The sequence below is a fragment of the Mesoplodon mirus genome, assembly GCF_964341445.2.
Source record: "Mesoplodon mirus genome assembly, chromosome: 10".
Taxonomy (NCBI): domain Eukaryota; kingdom Metazoa; phylum Chordata; class Mammalia; order Artiodactyla; family Ziphiidae; genus Mesoplodon; species Mesoplodon mirus.
The window spans coordinates 25,833,588-25,853,963 of NC_138986.1; the positions used below are offsets into that span (position 1 = coordinate 25,833,588).

The window sequence follows — 20,376 nt, forward strand, 5'->3', positions numbered from 1 at the left end:
GTCAGTTTGGGTCTCTTCCAAAAATTCTGAAGAGTTACTTTCCTTGCTTTCACTTCAGCATTAATGAGCTCTATTCCTCAAATCTACTGAAACAAGACAAAGAAATCATATCTAGTCCAAAATTATCTAAAGATGTTAAGACACCAATGAAACTCTCAATTTGTTTGAAATCACTTTGCCCGTGATCAGTACTGTATTTGATTTGTAAGAATATGATTTTTCATCACAAATATATTATACAGCTAATAAAACAAATATTTTCATTACTTTTGAAAACTGAGATCATTTTCTTCACACAGTCTACACCGTATGCAGTTAAGTCTCGGCAGAATACCCCCTCGTGCTACTTAACAAAAAAAAAATTAATTCGTTCATTATTTTTTTTGGCTGTGTTTGGTCTTCGTTGCCGCACGTAGGCTTTCTGTAGTTGCGGGCAGCAGGGGCAACTCTTCGTTGTGGTGCGTGGGCTTCTCACTGTGGTGACTTCTCTTGTTGCAGAGAATGGGGTCTAGGCACGCAGGCTTCAGTAGTTGCAGCACGTGAGCTCAGTAGTTGTGGCTCACGGGCTTAATTGCTCCGCGGCATGTGAGATCTTCCCGGACCAGGGACTGAACCCGTGTCCCCTGCATTGGCAGGCGGATTCCTAACCACTGCAGCACCAGGGAAGCCCCTTTGTGCTACTTTTGAAAGTGAAAATTTTTGCCTTTAATGAAAATATGTGAAGCTGGTTTATGTAAAATGAAGGCTGGGGAAATTATTTCAGGTGGTTTCGGACACTAACTTTCTCAGTAATTTTATTTTATTTGTCCTCAAAAATTGCCAGAGAACTGCATAACACAAAATATAGTATTTGGTTTCTATTGAGAATACCAAACTGAAATACAGGAGACTAAATTTTAAACACTGCTAAATATTTCCCACTTCTTTCATTTTAAATTAATGGAAAAAGTAAGGGATTCACATCTGAGAAATGCAAATCAAACCCACAGTGAGATATTTCCTCATGCCTGTCAGAATGGCTGTCAACAAAAAGACCACAGATAACAAATGTTTGTGAGGATGTGCAGAAGAGGGAACCCTCCTACACTGTTGGTGGAAAAGTAAATTGGTGTAGCCACTATGGAAAACAGTATGGAGGTTTCTCAAAAAACTAAAAATAGAACTATCATATGAGCCAGCAATTCCACTCCTGGGAATATATCTGAAGAAAAGGAAAACACTAATTCAAAAAGATACATGCACCCCAATGTTCACTGCAGCATTATTTACAATATCCAAGATATGAAAGCAACGTAGTGTCCATCAACAGATGAATGAATAAAAATGTGGTGTGTATATATATATATATATATATATATATGAATATTAAAAAAGAATGAAATTTTGCCATTTGTAACAACATGGATGAACTTGGAGGGTATTATGCTTAGTGAAATAGGTCAGAGAAAGACAAAGACTATATAACTTATATGTGGAATCTAGAAAAATAAAACGAATGAATAAAATAAAACAGAAAGACTCACAGGTATAGAGAACCAACTAGTGGTTACCAGTGGGAAGAGGGAAGGGGGAGGGGCAAGATAGGGGTAGTGGATTAAGAGGTACAAACTTCTATGTATAAGATAAATAAGCTACAAGGATATATTTTACAGTACAGGGAATATAGCCAATATTTTATAATAATTTTAAATGGAATATAATCTATAAAAATACTGAATCACTATGCTGTACACCTGAAACTAACAGAATATTGTAAATCTTCAATTAAATACAAAGGAAAAGTGATTCAGAATAAATCTTTGGAAGTACAAGGTAAGATATGACCTTCATTGGATATTCTTCATGCTTTGCCCAAGGCCACGGCGGTGCGGACACTGAGAACTTGTTTCTCCTCAGTCCCCCTCCCATCCACACCTGAGGAGTCATGGTGGTGACAAGCAGGGTCAGGACACAGGAGGTGGGGCTTTAGGGGCTGGTTGCACGCTGACATGACATATGGTTTTTATTTGGAGAAACCTCAAAATAGGAAATGAAAAGGGTAGATGCAGCGGGGTCTAAATAGGTAAGAGATTTGTGGTAGGGAGTGTACTGCGGTAAAGAGGACCTGAATTTATCTGGAGAAGCCGGGTGAAGCGCTTCTAGGACGGAAATGAGCATTTGTTAATTTCAGTGTGTTCACGCATAAAATGTTTATTGTGTCCCGCTTAAGACCCAGACACAGTGCTGGGCACCAGGGATACACAGATTAATAAAACATGGTCTTTCTGTCAACGAGTTGGCACCCGAGTGGGGAAGGTGGGGATGGTAAGCAGTGAAGAGTCTGAAGCAGCCATGGTACAAGGTACAAAGGTGGACCCCAGCAGGAATCGTCCAGCCCTGCCAGGGAGGGTCAGGGACCGGCTCCTGGGTTCGGTACACGCGCTAAGAGTGCGGCAATGACCCCTGTCCGATGTGAACACTCATCTCAAATGGCTCGAAACTTAAATATCGTATTGTTGAAAATCAGACCGTGATCCGACTTCAGGGGTTAAATATTTCATTGGTGATGCGCAGATTAAAATGTGTACACGTTGAAGCACTGAGAAGAAAAGCATTGGATGCGAGAGGACCAAGTGAGAGGGAAACGAGGCAGTGGGTCCCCGCGGCTCCAGGTCTCTCTGGGCAGAGTGAGCTCACACACACCCAGTGTAACCCGAGCCCGGCCCCTCCTACCCCGTGCGCGCCCCGGGGCCGGTCGGGCAGGTCAGGGCGGTGCGCTCTGAGTCACCGGAATCTAGGTGGGGCGGGCGCCTCGCCCCCGCGGCCAGCCCCGAGCCGAGTCCTCCAGGAGCCGCCTCCCCGCGGCCTCCTCCCTTTTGTCGCGCTGCCGGCCCTCGAGGGTCACTCTCCGCCGGCGTCCAAGCCCCACGCGCTCCTCTCCTCTCCACCACCACCGTCGAGATGCTGGCCTGCGGCCTGGCCTGCGAGCGCTGCAGGTGGATCCTGCCCATGCTCCTGTTCAGCGCCATCATTTTCGACATCATCGCGTTGGCCGGCCGCGGATGGGTGGAGTTGAGCGGTACCGGCCAGCAGTCCTCGCTGTGGTGTCATTCCGTGGGCAACTGCGAAAGCCTCATGGACTTTGGTGAGTGCCGTCGCCTCCGTGAAGTCCTCCGGGCGGCTGCTGGGCGAGCGCCGGCGCCCTGGGAGTGCGGAAGTCGCCCTATGAGAATGGACTAAACAGGGTCGAGAAGGGACTGAACAGGGTCGGGGGTAATGGGTGATTCAACAAAAATCTCTTTAGAGCCTAGGTTCATACATCCGACCCGAACAAAATAAAGCAGTAGCAGCTTTCAGTGGCCAAAACCAGGCTCGACACTGGAAGAAAATAGCCCTAGTTCAAACTACGTTTATTCGCAGGGTCTGTCGGTACAGCAGAAGATGATTTCAGCCATTTGAAAAGGGTTTGATGAGTAAATGTAATGAACAAAGTATATTTTCTTGGAGACCTACTGAAATTTCTTCCCATTCCGCCACCTATTTTATAGCTTAAAAGATGAAATATGCCTTATATTTAAAAATGTAAGTATTTAAAATGCGTACCTTCCCTCATGTTGCTGTATTATTCGTTTAACATGAACTAAGTGAAAGCAGCTCTTCTTCCTTTAAAAAAGCCCTTTAAATCAAAGTTTCAGCAGGGAAGATTTCAGTAGATACTGCAGTGTTTAATGCTTCAGGCTAGTTCTTGTTAGAAGGAGTGTCTTTTGGGCTTAGGCCTGGCATTGCTGTTTAGAAAACTTTATTTTAATCTGATTTGAAATATGGAAAGCAAACACATTTTCTACACCAGCGAAATGAAGCAGAGTTGACAATTTAATATATTGCAGATAGAGTATTTTATTTTTCCAGCATGGAGGAAGCCTCAGGGACTACCTGTTAACTATTACACGGCACTGGAGAGGAGCTTGCTCTGGGCCGGTACCACCCCCTGCTTCCTCGTAGACGGGAAGAACAGCCGGGGTCTATCGTGATTAGCATTGTGGGAGGGGTCCGGGACAGGAGGGTTTAAGTATGAGAATAATCAGAAGCTTAAAGCCAACTACTACTGAATGGAGCCTTACCAACTGAGTTTAATAGTTTAAAACTGAGAAAGAAGGCTACCCTGCTTTTTTTCCCCCATTCTCTGCTAGGATCTTTGACTTGCCCCGCACCTCCAAAGTGGCCCAGGGCTTCAAACCAAACTCTGTTTATTTCTGGGACCCTGTATCAGGGGCTTGGTGCTTTATCTTATCTACTGTGGAATTATTTGGAAGTTCTCCCCCAGAATTTACCCCCCAAAGGAGGCATGGTTCTCCTTAGCAGGTAATAAAATGTAAAGACTAAATGGACTTCCTACTTTCCTTAAAGTCTGTGTTTTTCCTCTCAAAGCACAAGCAGCACACCTGCCAGGGTTGGTATTACCCCAAGTCTTTTAGGTTTTTGAAGGGAATTAGCTTCTTTGAAATAATATGTCTCTATCTTCTGGTTAAGATGCAACAGAGTTCCGTATCTTGTAGGGGATTTAATAGACTTGCTTAAAACAGGTGTGTTTTTAAACAGACTTTGATAATCGTATCTCACTGCAAAGACTAATACAGACCCAAAGAATATTCAGCGATTCTGGGCACATGAGTTAAGAAGGTTAGCGTGCCTCGGGGAGAAGGGTGCAGGCAGAACCTAGATCAGCACTATTGCTGGGACATGATCTGGCCTGCACAGCTCTGGCTGTGACCACAGCCCTCTTGTGAAAAAGGCACAGTGCAGTTTTTATTTTTCTTGACTTGCAGGATGAACTCACCTTCCTAGGGTGTGGCTCTTCTAACCTCAGGCTGATAGAGTGCTTTGATATAGAAGGGAGTAAGCAGGTTTTGTTTCTGTTTTCTAATTTTTTAATTAGACAGGAGTCTAAAGCATTAGCTTTTTTTAATTGTAGAGAAAAGACAGATCCAGTGTACAGTTGATGTTTCAATTTGATATAGAAATTGGTCTTTAGAAAAGTTCGGTTTTCCAAGTGAGTCTTGAGGAATCTAGTACTGCCTTTGTGATGCAGCAAGACTGATTTTCATAAGTGGTCAGTGGCTTTCACATTCCAATTTGGTTGTTCCGGTGACCTTTGCAAAGATAATCAAGTGCCAAGAATGTGTTAGATGCGGCTTTTGCTCAAGCCCTAGAATCAAATCATGAATCTAGCACCCACTGTCATTAGGTGACCTGGGGAAGAAGAAAATGGCCATGATTTCACCAGGAGAGGTCCATCCCAGGCTATTGAAGTCAAAGATGAGTTGGAGTGATTATTATACTTCCACTCTGTCTCCTGCCATGGACTGCTGGCTAGTTTTGCCTCACAGGTGTAGAAATTGTGTATTCCTATCCCATAGGTTGATTATCTAGGCGTCTCTGAACTTTTGAGACTTTCAGATAGCTGCAGTTGGGCCTTGCCAAAAACAATATGTTCACATGAGGTCATATTTTATCTAAAATACAGTAAGCAGTTTACACATACTCTCATGTATGTACAAACACAACAAGGAATAAGGTTGATAGCTCTAATTAAAATGATATCTCAATATTGAGAATTAAGTGTGTATATCCACTTTTAAAAAAATTCTTGCTATGTGCTAGAAAATAAACCTTGTGATTTACCACTGTAAACTACAGTATTAAGAAAGTATACCTGTTTATTACAAAGTGCTTCACTATCTTTTTTATTTGCTGACATTTGTAACAATATGTTCATTTTGCTGGCAGGTATCAGCAATAATACTAAATAATAGAGACTTTTTATATAAAGGTAAATAGTTCCATAGAATTATGTAAAAAGCAGAATGTTATATTCTTCACTGTCATTAACTTTTTAAAAAGAATTTCAGAACCATATCACCTCATTTTTCCTCATAAATGAATCAAATTAAACACTGAATATTTTCTTTTACATAATAGTAACAAATAAATAAATACAAATTCTTGTTTGAATTTTTTAAAAAGTCATGGTTTCTAGTCCTCAAAATTGGAAAAGAAAAATCTATATTTAAACATTGAAATGATCATTCAAATGTCATGTATAAAGAAAATGCAAAGTTAGGACTTCCCTGGTGGCACAGTGGTTAAGAATCCGCCTGCCAATGCAGGGCACACGGGTTCGAGCCCTGGTCCGGGAAGATCCCACATGCCGCGGAGCAACTAAGCCCGTGGGCCACAACTACGGAAGCCTGCGTGCCTAGAGCCCATGCTCCACAACAAGAGAAGCCACGGCAATGAGAAGCCCGCGTACTGCAACTAGAGAGAAAGCCTGCGCACAGCAACGAAAACCCAACGCAGCCAAAAATAAATAAATAAATAAAAGAAAATGCTAAATTAAATTTGAATCCATGTTCACAGATAGTATTTTTGCACTCCTGGCACCTTCTTTTACAGTTTTAAGAAAGAGTACATCAGGAAGATATTTTCAGCAGCAGAGATGTAGATTTCAAGTCCTAAGCAAGCTCCGACTTGTCAGGGTAGAGACTAATGAAGATAAGTTTATGCATAAATTACAGGGACAGTTGAGATGAATTTATGCTCCAAGAAGGACGGCGGGGAGTCAGTGTGGCAGCGTTGGAGAGCCTTTGCCTTGGATCTGAACTCAGAAGTGCAGAGCCTCATTTTTACCAAAGATACCACATTGAATGTTTTTTACATGAAATCAGCCTTGGATAAGTCGAAGAATCAGGTTAATATAGGAAATATTTTTAGATCATCTAGCCCTATGGTTCTTAAATGCACGAGAAATGAGAAAAATATCAATAAGTATGAAGTTAATAGTTTTACATTAGCCTAAATTCAACTTAAAAGATTTCATTTTGAGGTTATGTTCTTGTGGCTTTTTTGCAGAGGGGCAGGGTCAGGTATTCAAATGCTCTTATTTTACGAAATTAGGCATTAGTAGATAGACTAATCTTTGCGGGCATGTGTTCACATTCGTACATAGTAAAACAAAAAGTTGGACACTCTCAATTGATTTTCATAATTAAAAAAATATATGTTGATTTATAAAATCTAGACGTCTAGGAACCAGTGATCTTGACCAGTTTACTCCACATTTGCTGCACTTAGCACTACCAGAGAGCCTCAATTCCTGATTTGTCTTTTCTCCTTGTAAATGGCCAGAGGCTCCTAGACTATTAGAACTAGGAGAGATGAATAGTGCGCCTACTCAAGCTTTCTCCAAAGCCCACCTATCAGCATCGCCCGTGGCTGATCTGAGCTTCTTCCCGTTGTTCAGCAACTTAACTCAATTTTCTCCACGATGCAATTTGTTTAAAAGTACCCCTCTTACACCGACAAGAGGTGAAATGTGCTTCTCTGTAAATTCTTCTTTCCAGCCTTCTTCCAATGGACAGATTTTCAAACATTTGAGGGTAGATTCCAAATTTGCTGCTAGTTATCTTGTCTGAGTTCACACAGAATTTCCTGTATTTTCCCATCTTCCCGTGTAGGATAGTTTCCCCACTCAGACTTTAAAAGAAGGCCATAAAGGGGTAAAGTTCCATAAAAACCAATGGGAAAAGGTTATCATCCGGCTCAGTGTCAGGGGAAAATGTAGAGCGTGTAAAGAATCTCACACCTACTGTGGAATTTCTCCCCAGAGACCCCAGCATCATTCCTCCTTTAAGCCATTCCTTTCCTGCCTTCCAAACCTTCGGCAGAATCATTCTTCCTGTGTCGATTTTTTTGGAGGCGTTTCTGAGTCATCCTCCAGATTTTTGCTACTTGTGTGTTATAGACCAGTAGCATCGGCATTATCTGGGAGATTACTGGATACTCAGCATCTCAGACCTCACCTACTGAATTGGAATCTGTATTTTAACAAGGTCCCCGGGTGATTCGTAAGCACTTTTAAGTTTCAGAAGCACTGGCCTGTATTACTGTAGATCTCCTCATTGACTACGCAACAGTCTTTTTGAATATATCATCCACCCATGTTTATATTTATTTGTAGATAGCATCTTTTTTTTTTGAACCTGGAGGATATATATATATATATATATATTGGAGTATAATTGCTTTACAATGGTGTGTTAGTTTCTGCTTTATAACAAAGTGAATCAGCTATACATATACATATAGTCCCATATCTCCTCCCTCTTGCATCTCCCTCCCACCCTCCTTATCCCACCCCTCTAGGTGGTCACAAAATAGCATCTTTTTTATTTTTTCACTTATGGTCTTGTCCAGTTTTCAATTCTGCTTGTGTATGACACAAAGAACTTTATAGAAACAATAGGAAGGAATCTGACAAAATCTTGTATTCACTGGGTAGGGCTTTCTGTATTGTTCATAGATGAATCCTTTGTTCTGGAAAGGAACCACCCTCTAGTTGGGTGACAATTTGGAATCTGCAGGGCACTGAGTAAGGGGCTAGGCCACAGACTGTTTTGGTCAATGTTTGGTGCCCACATGTAAAACTACTGAAGAATGCAGCAAATCCATTAAAAGAAATACTAATTTGGGGTGAAAAAGTAATGACAGTCTCCAAAATATCACCCATGATATAGCAGTAGTGCTCTCCTTGTCTTAAAATAAAAGTTATTTATTTTTTCTTTTCACAAACTTAACTTTGATTTATGGTTTCTAGCTTGATATTCAAGGTATTTATTTATTTTTACTTTTATTGTTCTTTTCTTATCAGTCGATCTTACTGGTCTTTTCCCAGCTGTATTTGCCTTGTAACATCATGTTTTAGTATATAATCTCTGGAAAAACATATAGCATTATCCCTCATACAAAAAACTTAAAAACATTTTTTAGAAAAAATTCAGAATTTCATTAGTAACCAGTGAATGGTTTCCATGTTGTTGACTTAATGTTGAATCTTTGCAAGCAATAGCAAAATCTGATAATCCATTCATTACCTACGTGGATCTTTAATGAATCTTATCTAAAAGTGGATTTATAATGTTGCTGGTTTCTTTGATAACATAAATTTCTTCAAGTGGTACTTAGAAAATAAACTTAGGACAGAATAAATTATATACATATATGAAACATGTTTCAGGGAAACATATATGTTTCCCTTAAGGAAACAAAACAAACAAACAACATTCCTACACAGAAACTCTGTTTACCTGGAATGCAGCATGCTTTTGTGGTCTCAATTCAGAGAAAGATAATTGACAATGAGAATCCTTCCCCAATCCCCAATCCCCTACACACGCACGCGCACACACACACACACACACACACACACATTCTGCTTATTTGAATTTAATGATATTTTTAAATTGAATTTAATGATTGGCAGTAACCACGAAAAAAATCTATAGAAATGAGACTATAATTGACAGCAGGTCACATACTGAAAGTTACATGCTCCTTTCTGGCAGTGCTGCAATCTGTTTTTATAAGGAGATTAATCATCTATCTTAGTTGTTCTCAGATTTTAGTATGGATGTAAGAAATACCAGTAAAATGCGGATTAGGAAAGGCAGAAATTTAGTGTATAAAATATTAATGAAGGACAGACTTGTCTTCAGAATCGATGAAGATGGACTGTCTTCAAAGAACTGAGGACCATCTGCTGATGTTGAATCATGAAAGAAGTAGCTTCAAGATAAGTTTTAAAAATTGATGTTTTTCCACTGAGGCTGGTAAATAGGGTACAATTTAGACCAAGGTATAATATAAAAATATAAATATATAGTTCCCGAAGGGTTGGGTAAATTTATAGATATTGGACTCATTCTGGGTGATTAAGGGAGACCAAAGGCACTTAGCCTACAGATTTATCTTAAGTTTTCAAAATGTATGTGATGGAGAATTGCCATGTTGTTAGTCTACACGGCTGTTGGTTCCCTTCTCAGGCAGAATATTGGGCTGGGAGGACCCTGCTCAGACCTGGTAGGATCCATCTCATCATCTTACAACAAAATAGTCATTGACATGAGACAGCAGGTTGCCTTCCTTGTTATCCATCAGTCAGGACCTTCAAAACCATGTCAAGATTTGTGCCTTAAATGATAGTTAAGTGAATCAATGTGGGTGTTTCCACTCTCAAGGAGCAGGTTTTACACGTTCTACTTCCAAGGCAGCCTTTCGCCAGACAGACTGTTGCTTAACTTTCCATTTTGATTTTTCTTTAGACTCAGCATTTTAAATAAGACGCTAATTGAGTTGATTTAACATAACATAGGAAAAGTTCTTTAAATGATCTGTTTATATTTACATTCACCTGTTGGTTTTAGGTTAGGTGAATTGGCTTACTATTTCTTTTATTTAATTCCTTTCAAGTACCTGAAACTAAATGTAAATTACACCTTAGCGGTAATGTCAGCGGAAGCAGTAATAGCAATAATCTAACTTTGTATAACTTTTTATTTCCTCAAATAAACAGGTAAAATGATTGATGTTACTCTTTATAGCAACATCATACATAATTTATTTAGCTATACTTTAAAAACCTTAATCTGTGATTATCAAAGTTTGATTACTAAATATGTTCCCTGTTAGGAGGTTTCTCCTGTTTTTATTGAAAACTCACATTCTGCTCTACAATTGATCTTCACTGTTTGCATTCCTCTGTATGGCTTATATAGCTGTGTTGCCTTTGCATTGAACAGTTTCAAACATGTGAACTCCCCTTAAAAGGAAAACTCAGTGTCTGCTTATTGGAATTTAATGATTGTATTTAATTGAATTTAATGATTGGCAGTAGCCATGCAAAAATCTACAGACATGAGACTGTATTTGACAGTGGGTCACATACTGAAAGTTACATGCTCCTTTTTGGCAATGTTGCAACTATTTTTATAAGAAGATTGATCATCTCTCTTAGTTGTTCTCAAACTTTAGTATAAATGTAAGAAATACCAGTAAAATGCATATTCCTTTCCAACTCTGATTCAGTGTGTCTGGAGGGATGCGTAGGAATCCATACATTTTTTTTTTTTTTTTTTTTTTTGCGGTACGTGGGCCTCTCACTGCTGTGGCCTCTCCCCTTGCGGAACACAGGCTCCAGATGTGCAGGCCCAGCGGCCATGGCTCACGGGCCCAGCCGCTCTGCGGCATGTGGGATCCTCCCGGACCGGGGCACGAACCCGTGTCCCCTGCATCGGCAGGCGGACTCTCAACCACTGCGCCACCAGGGAAGCCCGGAATCCATACTTTTTATAAGCACCACTGATGATTTGGAGTCAGTGGTTTATGGGCTAGACTTCGAGATGGTCTGATTAATTAATGTTCTTTCCAAAGCACGGTCCCTTTTCTCTGGAAAGTTACCTTACTCGAAGGACAAGGCAAAAGTGAGAAAAGAGACTTACTCAATCTCACATTTTGGCTTTATCCATGTCTATTTTAAAATAAAACATTTCTTGGTCTTACTGATCTCACAGGAAGAGCAAGACATGGAGGAAAGTAATAAAAATTATAAACATAAAACTAGGCCCACTCAGGTACTGTCATGACGCCATCCTGACCAGTGCCACTAAGGAGTAATTTGTGTGAAAACATGTATTTGAGCATGTAAAAAACATTGAGCATGTGTCGTTTCCTTAATTACCTATTATACCCCAGTCATCCCTGAATCTACTAGATGAAGATTTGTGGGGAGTGTGGAGGCTAGAGAAGGGAACAGGGGAGCTCAGCCCAGGTTTGTCTCTAACAGTTGAAGATGTAAACATGCAGTGGAGAACTGAGGAAGAGTCTTCATGTGACAGTGTAGAACCTTGAGAAGGTCGAATAAAGTGAAAACTTGAGGTACTGGAGAAAGTCATAGGAATACATGAGGACATTTTTGAACAGAGAGGGCTGGAGAATTAATAGCTCCATGACTTTTCACACAAGAGCTCTCATCCTCACAGTGATCCTGAAAGAAGGCATTTTAGCCTTGGTTAACAGATGAGCAGACTGACAGTGGCTAATAGGTAACAGAGGCAGGGGATAAACGAGGGCAAGCTGTCCCCCAAGCCCTTGTGCTTTCTGCTAGTCCTTATCTTTGTCTAATATTGACCAGTCCAATGACCCCAAATTAAGTCAGGATGTTTGCCAGCCAAGCTCGGTTAAAGCTGGAGTAAAACCAGTGCCAAGGTCCACGCATCTCTCCTTTTCAAATGCAATAAAGAGAAATAGGTTAAGGGTGCATGTTCATCCATTAATGAATGAGTGGGTAATCATAATGTGGGCTATCCATACAATAGAATAATTATTGGTCATAAAAAGGAATGCAGTCCTAATCCATGCTGCTCCAACATGGGTGAACCTTGAAGACATTATGCTAAGTGAAAGCGTAAGACAGTCACAAAGGCCACATAGTATATAATTCCATTTATATGAAATGTCCAGAATAAGCAAATTTATAGAGACAGAAAGTAGATCAGAAGCTGAAGGAAGGGAGGAGGAGAAAGGCACTGCTAACGGTCATGGGGTTTCTCTTTGGGGTGATGAAAATTTTGGAATTGTAAGTGGTGATGGTTGCACAACCCTGTGAATAGAGTGAAAACTACAGAATTGTACACTTTAAATGGATGAATTTTCTAGTATTTAAATTATATCTTAAAAAAAAAAAGAGTCCTGTTCTGGATTCAGACAGTCTGGAAATCAAACTTGGCTGCCAGCTGTGTGGCTATGGGCAGGTTATCTGGACTCTCAAAGGCTTAGCATAATCTCACTTCTAAAATAGAAATGATAACAGAGTGTGAACCTTAAAAAGTTATTGTGAGGATTCAGGTTGCTAAGGCATGGCGGGTTCTTAGCCCCGTGCCTGGCACAGAGCGATTACTTCCTACATGTCAGTCACTACCTCTAGAGAGAAGGTTGTGTGGGAAGAGATTTTACAAATCGGTGCAGTTTGAACAATAAGAATTATTGGCTGGAATCCTTAGCTTGGGAGTCATGACTCTTCTCTTCCCACAAGGGCAGAGCAGAATGACCCAGGGCTAGAGCTGCCCATGTAGATCTTCAAACCTAGACCTCAATTTCCACCTCATCCTTATTGTCTTTAGGGCCCATGTCAATAATTGAGAATTATTGTGCAATAAATTCTGAATACTTCACAAGTTAAAATTTAGGCAAAAATTTAGAAATGTTGTTTGCACCTAAACTTGTTATAAAAAGCACAGCTAGCTACTTTACAATTAAATTGTTTTATTTTATATCTCTGTCTAGTCATAAGTACTATGAGTTTTCAATAATTATTTTTGCATGGGACCAAACCTTAATATGGAACCAAGATCCTTTTAAAGGTATTTGAAACAGTTCCTGAAGAGATTGTAATTTGGATTTTTCCATAGTAAAAATGTTGTTTACTGTGGTCATGTTATAGTAGAACTTGAGTGACTCTTTTAAATATACCTGTTTGTATGCCAGTTTATTAAATGAGATACAGTTTAATGTAGTTTACTTTTCATTTTGGAGGTATAAACATTTGCCCCCAAACCGAGGGGATAAGGCATTACTGCATATCAGTATGTTAATGTCCTACCTATGAATTGCCTATTCTTCCCTTAAAATATGGAGATGCTTAAGTATTGTCTAAAGAAAAACTGTTCTTCCACCCAAATACAATTAGTAGAAAGAAAAAAAAAACCCCATTGATGCTTTGATAAGTAATTTTTAAATTTGGCTTGTCTGTCTCACTAATTGCTGTTTCTTTCTTATAGCGTGGGGAAGAGCAGCTGCCGCCATGCTCTTCTGTGGCTTCATCATCCTGGTGATCTGTTTCATCCTGTCTTTCTTTGCCTTCTGCGGATCCCAAATGCTTGTCTTCCTGAGAATGATTGGAAGCCTCCTGGCCCTGGCTGGTAAGACTGTGCGCCAGCAATCCTTTCTTCCTATCTGCAGGGGACATCAATATAATAATGTCCACGCCACAAAGATCTCTGGCAATACAGTTCCTGATCTGTTCTCGGAAAATGGGTCGCCAAAGGCAGAAGTAACAGAGGAGCGATGTATTTTAAGAGCTGGATCTCTTTTATCCTCTGCCTGAGACAGCGTTCCATGCCCCCCATCCAAGTGAGGAAGGTCATCACTCTACCTGCTGCTATCTCTTGTAGATGACCCCATGTCCTTGACACCTCTGCCCCGAGGGACCAGGGCTGGAAGTGCAGTGTCTCCATAGTGGTCCCAGGCTGGCCTCCCATGAGCCCCATGCCTGAGGGGACTGGAATGTCCCTGAACCATTGCACTTGTTGAAGGCGTTCTGCAGTCTTAGGATGTGGTGGGTCACAGAAGGGTTTCCTGCAGTGGGGATGGGGGATCTGGGAGGGGCCAGATCTGGAATTGCCTCTTTGCAGCTTAGAGCCAGGGTTGGGGGATGGGAAACTTAGTTATGCAGCTGGGTGGAGCTCGGAGAGAACATTTATTAAGGGAATATAAGAACTAGGAATCTAGTAGCAAGAATCTAGAGGCAAGAATTATTTGAAATTTTAGGTGGGTACCTGGCAGTAGGGAAGTCTGCCAAAGGAGCAGGACCCCAGCCACAGAGCTGGATTTAGATGCAAATCTGGATTTCCTGAGGAGGGGAAAGAAGAAGAAGATGCTGATAAGGGCAAAGCGAGGCAGCCATAGTCCATTTCTCAAGCTACCAACTTAGGCTCATGGAACCAAAGCCGAAGTCCAGCCACAGACCTGGGGTATAAATACACAGTGAGCATATGGTTTTGGAAACAAGTCAGAAGCCTTGTAACTAGAGGGGTCCACAGGATCAAGCCTGAGCCTGAGTGGGACCACTGTGCGCAGGGTTCCCTGAGTACAAAGAAGATGATGGCAGGATCTAGGGCGGGGTAAGTGAGGAGCAAAAAGGCCCTGGCTGGGAGGAAGGAGGTAGCCTCCGAGAACCAGCCAGTGCATGTCTAACCGTCCCCTGTACATTTAAACATGTCTCTTGATTCAAAATAAAGTTTACTCGAGTGTTCCTCACGTTTCAAACTTTGCTTTTGGAATAATATTTTAGAATCAGAAATGGCTAGGAATCACAAAACATATGAAGAATCTTGTTGAATCCCACCTCCACTTTTTAAATTTATTTTATTTTATTTATTTATTTATTTATTTTGCGGTACGCGGGCCTCCCACTGCTGCGGCCTCTCCCGTTGCGGAGTACAGGCTCCGGACGTGCAGGCCCAGCGGCCACGGCCCACGGGCCCACGGGCCCAGCCGCTCCGTGGCATGTGGGATCCTCCCGGTCCGGGGCACGAACCCGCGTGCCCTGCATCGGCAGACGGACTCTCAACCACTGCGCCACCAGGGAAGCCCCCACCTCCACTTTTATTTGGTGTTTTGTAGTTGAAATTTACAAGACCTTATCAAAGAAACAATTTGATGTAGCTTCCTATCACATGTCTTAGAAGACTAGGTAGATGCCTATATAAATCACCATTAGAAATAACACTATGACATTAACGTTCATTGAAAAATCCTTTATGACCCATCAATTCCACTTCTAGGTATATATCCAAAAGAACCAAAAGCAGGGATTTGAATAGGTACTTGTATGTCCATGTTCATAGCAGCATTATTCACAATAGCCAAAAGGAGGAAACAACCCAAGTGTTCAGCAGCAGATAAATATATAAACAAAATGTAGTCTATACATACAATGGAATATCATTCAGCCATAAAAAGGAATGAAATTTTGATGTGAGCTACAACATGGATGGACCTTGAAAACATTATGCTGAAAGAAATAAGGTAGATACAGGATGAATATTTTATGATTTCACTTGTATGAAATACCTGGAAGAGGCAAATTCACAGAGACAGAAAGTCGATTAGAGCTTATCAGCAGCCGAGGGGAGGGGGTAATGGGTACATACTGTGGATGTTGAAAATGTTTTAGGTATGGATGGTGGTGATGATTACACAACATTGTGAATGTATTTAATGCCACTGAATCGAACACTTAGCAAATGGTTAAAATGATAAATATTATGTTGAGTATATTTTACCAAAATTAAAAGAAATCCTAGTAAAATTCTTCTGTCCACCTTAACATTAAAACATTAACATCTAGTAATTGCCATCTCTAGCTAACAGGGTTGCAGGAGTTATTGTAAAAAAAACTCATTCTGGTGAGTTTTGATAGATAAACAGCTGAACTGTCCTGCTTAACCCCGTGTTCTCATTTTACAATTTAATTCTCCTCTTCTCCTACAAAGTTGGACAAGTGGAATGGGAAATGTTTAATAGAAAAATAAAAAGCCTAGAAATCTCAATACATTTTTAGTGGTAATAACGTTGAATAAGCCCTACTTGATTTTTAAGATATATTTCATAACAATTATTTTTAATTTGATGTATATTATTGGGTTAAAATCAGAATAACTGAACACCAATACAATTTAGATTTTGTAAAAATTCATCCAAACCATTACAAGAACTTTATGTGATGAACCAAAATGGGTAAATAGCAATGTTTAACATTTATTACTAGGCGTATTAGAGAAAAATGCAGAGAAGTGTTCCTTTTGTGTCATACACAATGATTTGCAGAAGATGACAAACTTAACTAGTGAGACTTTGTTATTTAAACTAGACAGAAAGCGGGACTTCCCTCGTGGTCCAGTGGGTAAGACTCTGCACTCCCAGTGCAGGGGGCCCAGGTTTGATCCTTGGTGGGGGAACTAGATCCCACATGCATGCTGCAACTAAGAGTTTGCATGTTGCAACTAAGAAGACCACATGCCACAACTAAGAGTCCGCATGCCACAACTGGAAAAAAAAAATCCTGCATGCCGCAACTAAGACCTGGTGCAGCCAAAATAAATAAATAAATATTTAAAAATAAATAAATAAAGTAGACAGGAACCAGAGAAATATTTAAGATCTGCACTAAGATTGCCCTTCATAAGTTGCCAAAGAAGACCATTTTAAGTTGGGAAGTAGAAGCAACAAATCAAGATGTGGAAACATCTACAGCCTTTCTAGTAATTAAAAAAAAAAATAAAAGAAAACTAGTTAAGGGTATATCTGTGGAGCTAGTAGAAAAAAATTAAGGTGAAAGAAAAGTGGTGGTGAGGACTATTCACTCCCTGACATACTCCTGGGAGCTCAGCCAGCTGATCGCTCTTTGCGAAGAGTAGCGTCTGAGTGTCACAGAGCTAAAATTTGCTTATACCCAAAGTCATGGCAATGCACATACTAAATACTAGGTAAAAAATGCATAGCATAGCATAGCATGTGTATACTCATTACAGCTTTATAGAATTATGCATGTGCATTGAAAAAGACTACAAAGTAGATTTAATAAATTCCTTTTATTTTTAAGCAATGTAAATTGTTAATACATGATTAATAATAATTGTAATAATGTGACTCATATCAAAGAGTTTAGAAAGTTTTTTGACATATGTTTTCCTTCCCCTATCTTCCCTTTCACTTTTTTTTTTTTTTTTTTTTTTTTTGCGGTACGCGAGCCTCTCACTGCTGTGGCCTCTCCCGTTGCGGAGCACAGGCTCCGGACGTGCAGGCTCAGCGGCCATGGCTCACGGGCCCAGCCGCTCCGCGGCATGTGGGATCTTCCCGGACCGGGGCACGAACCCGTGTCCCCTGCATCGGCAGGCGGACTCTCAACCACTGCACCACCAGGGAAGCCCCCCTTTCACTTTTTAAAGCACTGTGGTTATTCCCCTCTTTTACTTCTATTCCCCCAGGCTGGAATGCTCTTCTTCCTGCCCTCCATCTCTTCATTTCGATTTATTCTTCAGATTCCCCCTTCCTCTGCAGGCTTTTCTGCTGATTCTCCCGTTGATCATTCGCATCATTGATTCATTGTTTTATTTAGTCATTTATTTATTGAATGAATATTCCTCTATCTGTGTCTGTGTGTGCATACACACATATATATATGTACATATATGTTTTATTTTGCTAACACTGATAATATTAACTTATGTTTGGCACAGGAAAAGCAAAGATGAAAAAGTAGGCTCTCCTCTAACCTCTTGCTTTCTATTGCACACCACAATTCAGCACGTTTTACTTTAGTATATATAATGCTTACATAGGTACATGAATCTCTAATTTTCTGTCTGTATTTCATATACTCAGTATTCTACCTAGTGCCAGGTATCTCTGACACACAATATTCAGTCATCTTTTTTGGCTTATGATTAACTAGACTCCCCCAGCCCCTTTTATCAGCATTATTTAGGTGGATTTAATACTTATTTTAAGGCAAAAATGTTGTGGAAGGGGAAATAATCTGTTGTTACCATGCATTCATTCATTCATACATTCATACTTTGTATTTTTTTTCCCTTCCTTTTAGCTGTGTTCCAGATCATCAGCCTGGTAGTTTACCCTGTGAAGTACAACGAGACCTTTAACAACTCTGGTGTCATTTACATCTATAGCTGGGCCTATGGCTTTGGGTGGGCGGCTACGATTATCCTGATTGGCTGTTCCTTCTTCTTCTGTTGCCTCCCCAACTATGCAGATGACCTGCTGGGCAATGCCAAGCCCAGGTACTTCTACACATCTCCCTAAGGTGGGGAATGAGCAGAAGAACATCACTGCTGCTGAGATGGATTCCAGAGAAAGAAACTGTTTCCCCCGGAATACTCTGAACCTATGTTTGGGGCAGTGTTCATATCATTAAACTATAGTCAAAATGCTAAAATACTTTGGGAGAGAATATTTCTTAAATAGTTTTAGAGTTTCATATTCATCTTTTATCTATGATTTATAGACTTAAACAAGACTTAACTTCTTTTAACTAATTACCTAATTACTAATATGCCAGTGTTTCCTTATATCTAGCCATACCATTTATATTGCATTTGTAAAAGAATATGAGACCAAAACTAACCACATAATTTATAAGGTAAAAATGAGAAGGCTTCAAAGATTTGAGTAATCTGGTCCGGTTTCTGTTTTTCCCAGATGGAATGAACTGGGTCTATTAAGGACTAAGGAGAAGAGGAAGATATTGGTAAAAATTGCCAGTGACCAAATATTCTAAAAGGAATGCAAAAAATAAATATTTTTTCAAACCTTCAGCTATTTAAAGAAGCAAAATCATTTCCTAAATGCATATCATTTGTGAGAATTTCTAATTAACATCATGAATAATTGATTTGGGGCTAAGCTTCCCGTTAACTTGATATGGCATCCAGGAAAGTATTCTTTCATAGCCAAAGCCTGTTGCAGTAATAAGACCTCCTTAAGTAGTGAAATCTTAACATGAAATTTTCTCTTTTAAAGTGGTTTGTAGGGTTGGGGTGTGGTAAAGTGCTACTAATAATTCTGCGCTGTTTGGTGTCTATATGTTGTAGACTAGGGTAGACTGGATTAAAAGATGGACTGGTCTAATTCGTCGTAACCTCTAGGTAGGATTAGTTTGTTCAGTAAACCATGAGGAGGGCCATTCCCATCACAAAAGTAACATTAAAACAGCCTAAAGAGAAGAAATGGCTTGAATTTTTCACCTTAGGCTTGACCAGGCTCTAATCATGTAGACACAGCTTCTGATAGACTGCAGCTGTAAGCAAAAACTCAAATACGGTTAAAAACCTGGTTTCCCTTGGTAAACAGATTAAAAATATCTGAGGTAAAACATGCAACAGGAGAATTCAGGGATGTGGGATTTCTCTGAATGGCAAATATGATATATCACATGGATTTTTAAAAAAATATCTGTACTTATGTAATGAAAACCAATTCATTTTATGTATCAAATTATTATCTTGTAAGTTGTAAAAATAAGCAGTTGCAGTTTCATTATGAATTTTTCCCAATAAACCAGGTGTTCTAATCTTGTATCTCGTTTGCAGTTTTTTTGGTTTTGCTTCTCAGCCCCCGCTCCCCCCACCCACCGCCAATCTGAGGAAGGGGATTTTTTTTTTTTTAACATCTTTATTGGAGTATAATTGCTTTACAATGTTCTGTTGGTTTCTGCAGTATAACGAAGTGAATCAGCTATACATATACATATATCTCCATATCCCCTCCCTCTTGCGTCTCCCTCCCTCCCACCCTCCCTATCCCACCCCTCTAGGTGGTCACAAAGCATCGAGCTGATCTCTCTGTGCTATGCGGCTGCTTCCCACTAGCTATCTATTTTACGTTTGGTAGTGTATATATGTCCATGCCACTCTCTCACTTCGTCCCAGCTTACCCTTCCCCCTCCCCGTGTCCTCAAGTCCATTCTCTACATCTGCATCTTTATTCCTGTCCTACCCCTAGGTTCTTCAGAACCATTTTTTTCCCACTTAGATTCTATATATATGTGTTAGCATATGGTATTTGTTTTTCTCTTTCTGACTTACTTCACTCTGTATGACAGTCTCTAGGTCCATCCACCTCACTACAAATAACTCAATTTTGTTTCCTTTTATGGCTGAGTAACATTCCATTGTATATATGTGCCACATCTTCCTTATCCATTCA

At 40.2% G+C, this 20,376-nt stretch overlaps 1 protein-coding gene across 1 annotated transcript; it reads left to right on the plus strand.

Annotated features, from left to right (window-relative positions):
- The first annotated feature begins 2,812 nt into the window (after window positions 1-2,812).
- Window positions 2,813-19,746, plus strand: PERP (p53 apoptosis effector related to PMP22). The gene is made up of 3 exons (XM_082634011.1): window positions 2,813-3,124; window positions 13,650-13,790; window positions 18,257-19,746. The coding sequence occupies exons 1-3, from the start codon at window positions 2,941-2,943 to the stop codon at window positions 18,472-18,474; spliced, it is 543 nt and encodes a 180-aa protein (XP_082490137.1). The 5' UTR covers window positions 2,813-2,940; the 3' UTR covers window positions 18,475-19,746.
- Window positions 19,747-20,376: the final 630 nt, after the last annotated feature.

Bases quoted from the DNA above. Each gene is read 5' to 3' on its own strand.
- PERP (XM_082634011.1), top strand. From the start codon at position 2,941: ATGCTGGCCTGCGGCCTGGCCTGCGAGCGCTGCAGGTGGATCCTGCCC. The intron at 3,125-13,649 runs GTGAGTGCCGTC...TCTTTCTTATAG, and splicing joins CGAAAGCCTCATGGACTTTG to CGTGGGGAAGAGCAGCTGCC. The intron at 13,791-18,256 runs GTAAGACTGTGC...CCTTCCTTTTAG, and splicing joins AAGCCTCCTGGCCCTGGCTG to CTGTGTTCCAGATCATCAGC.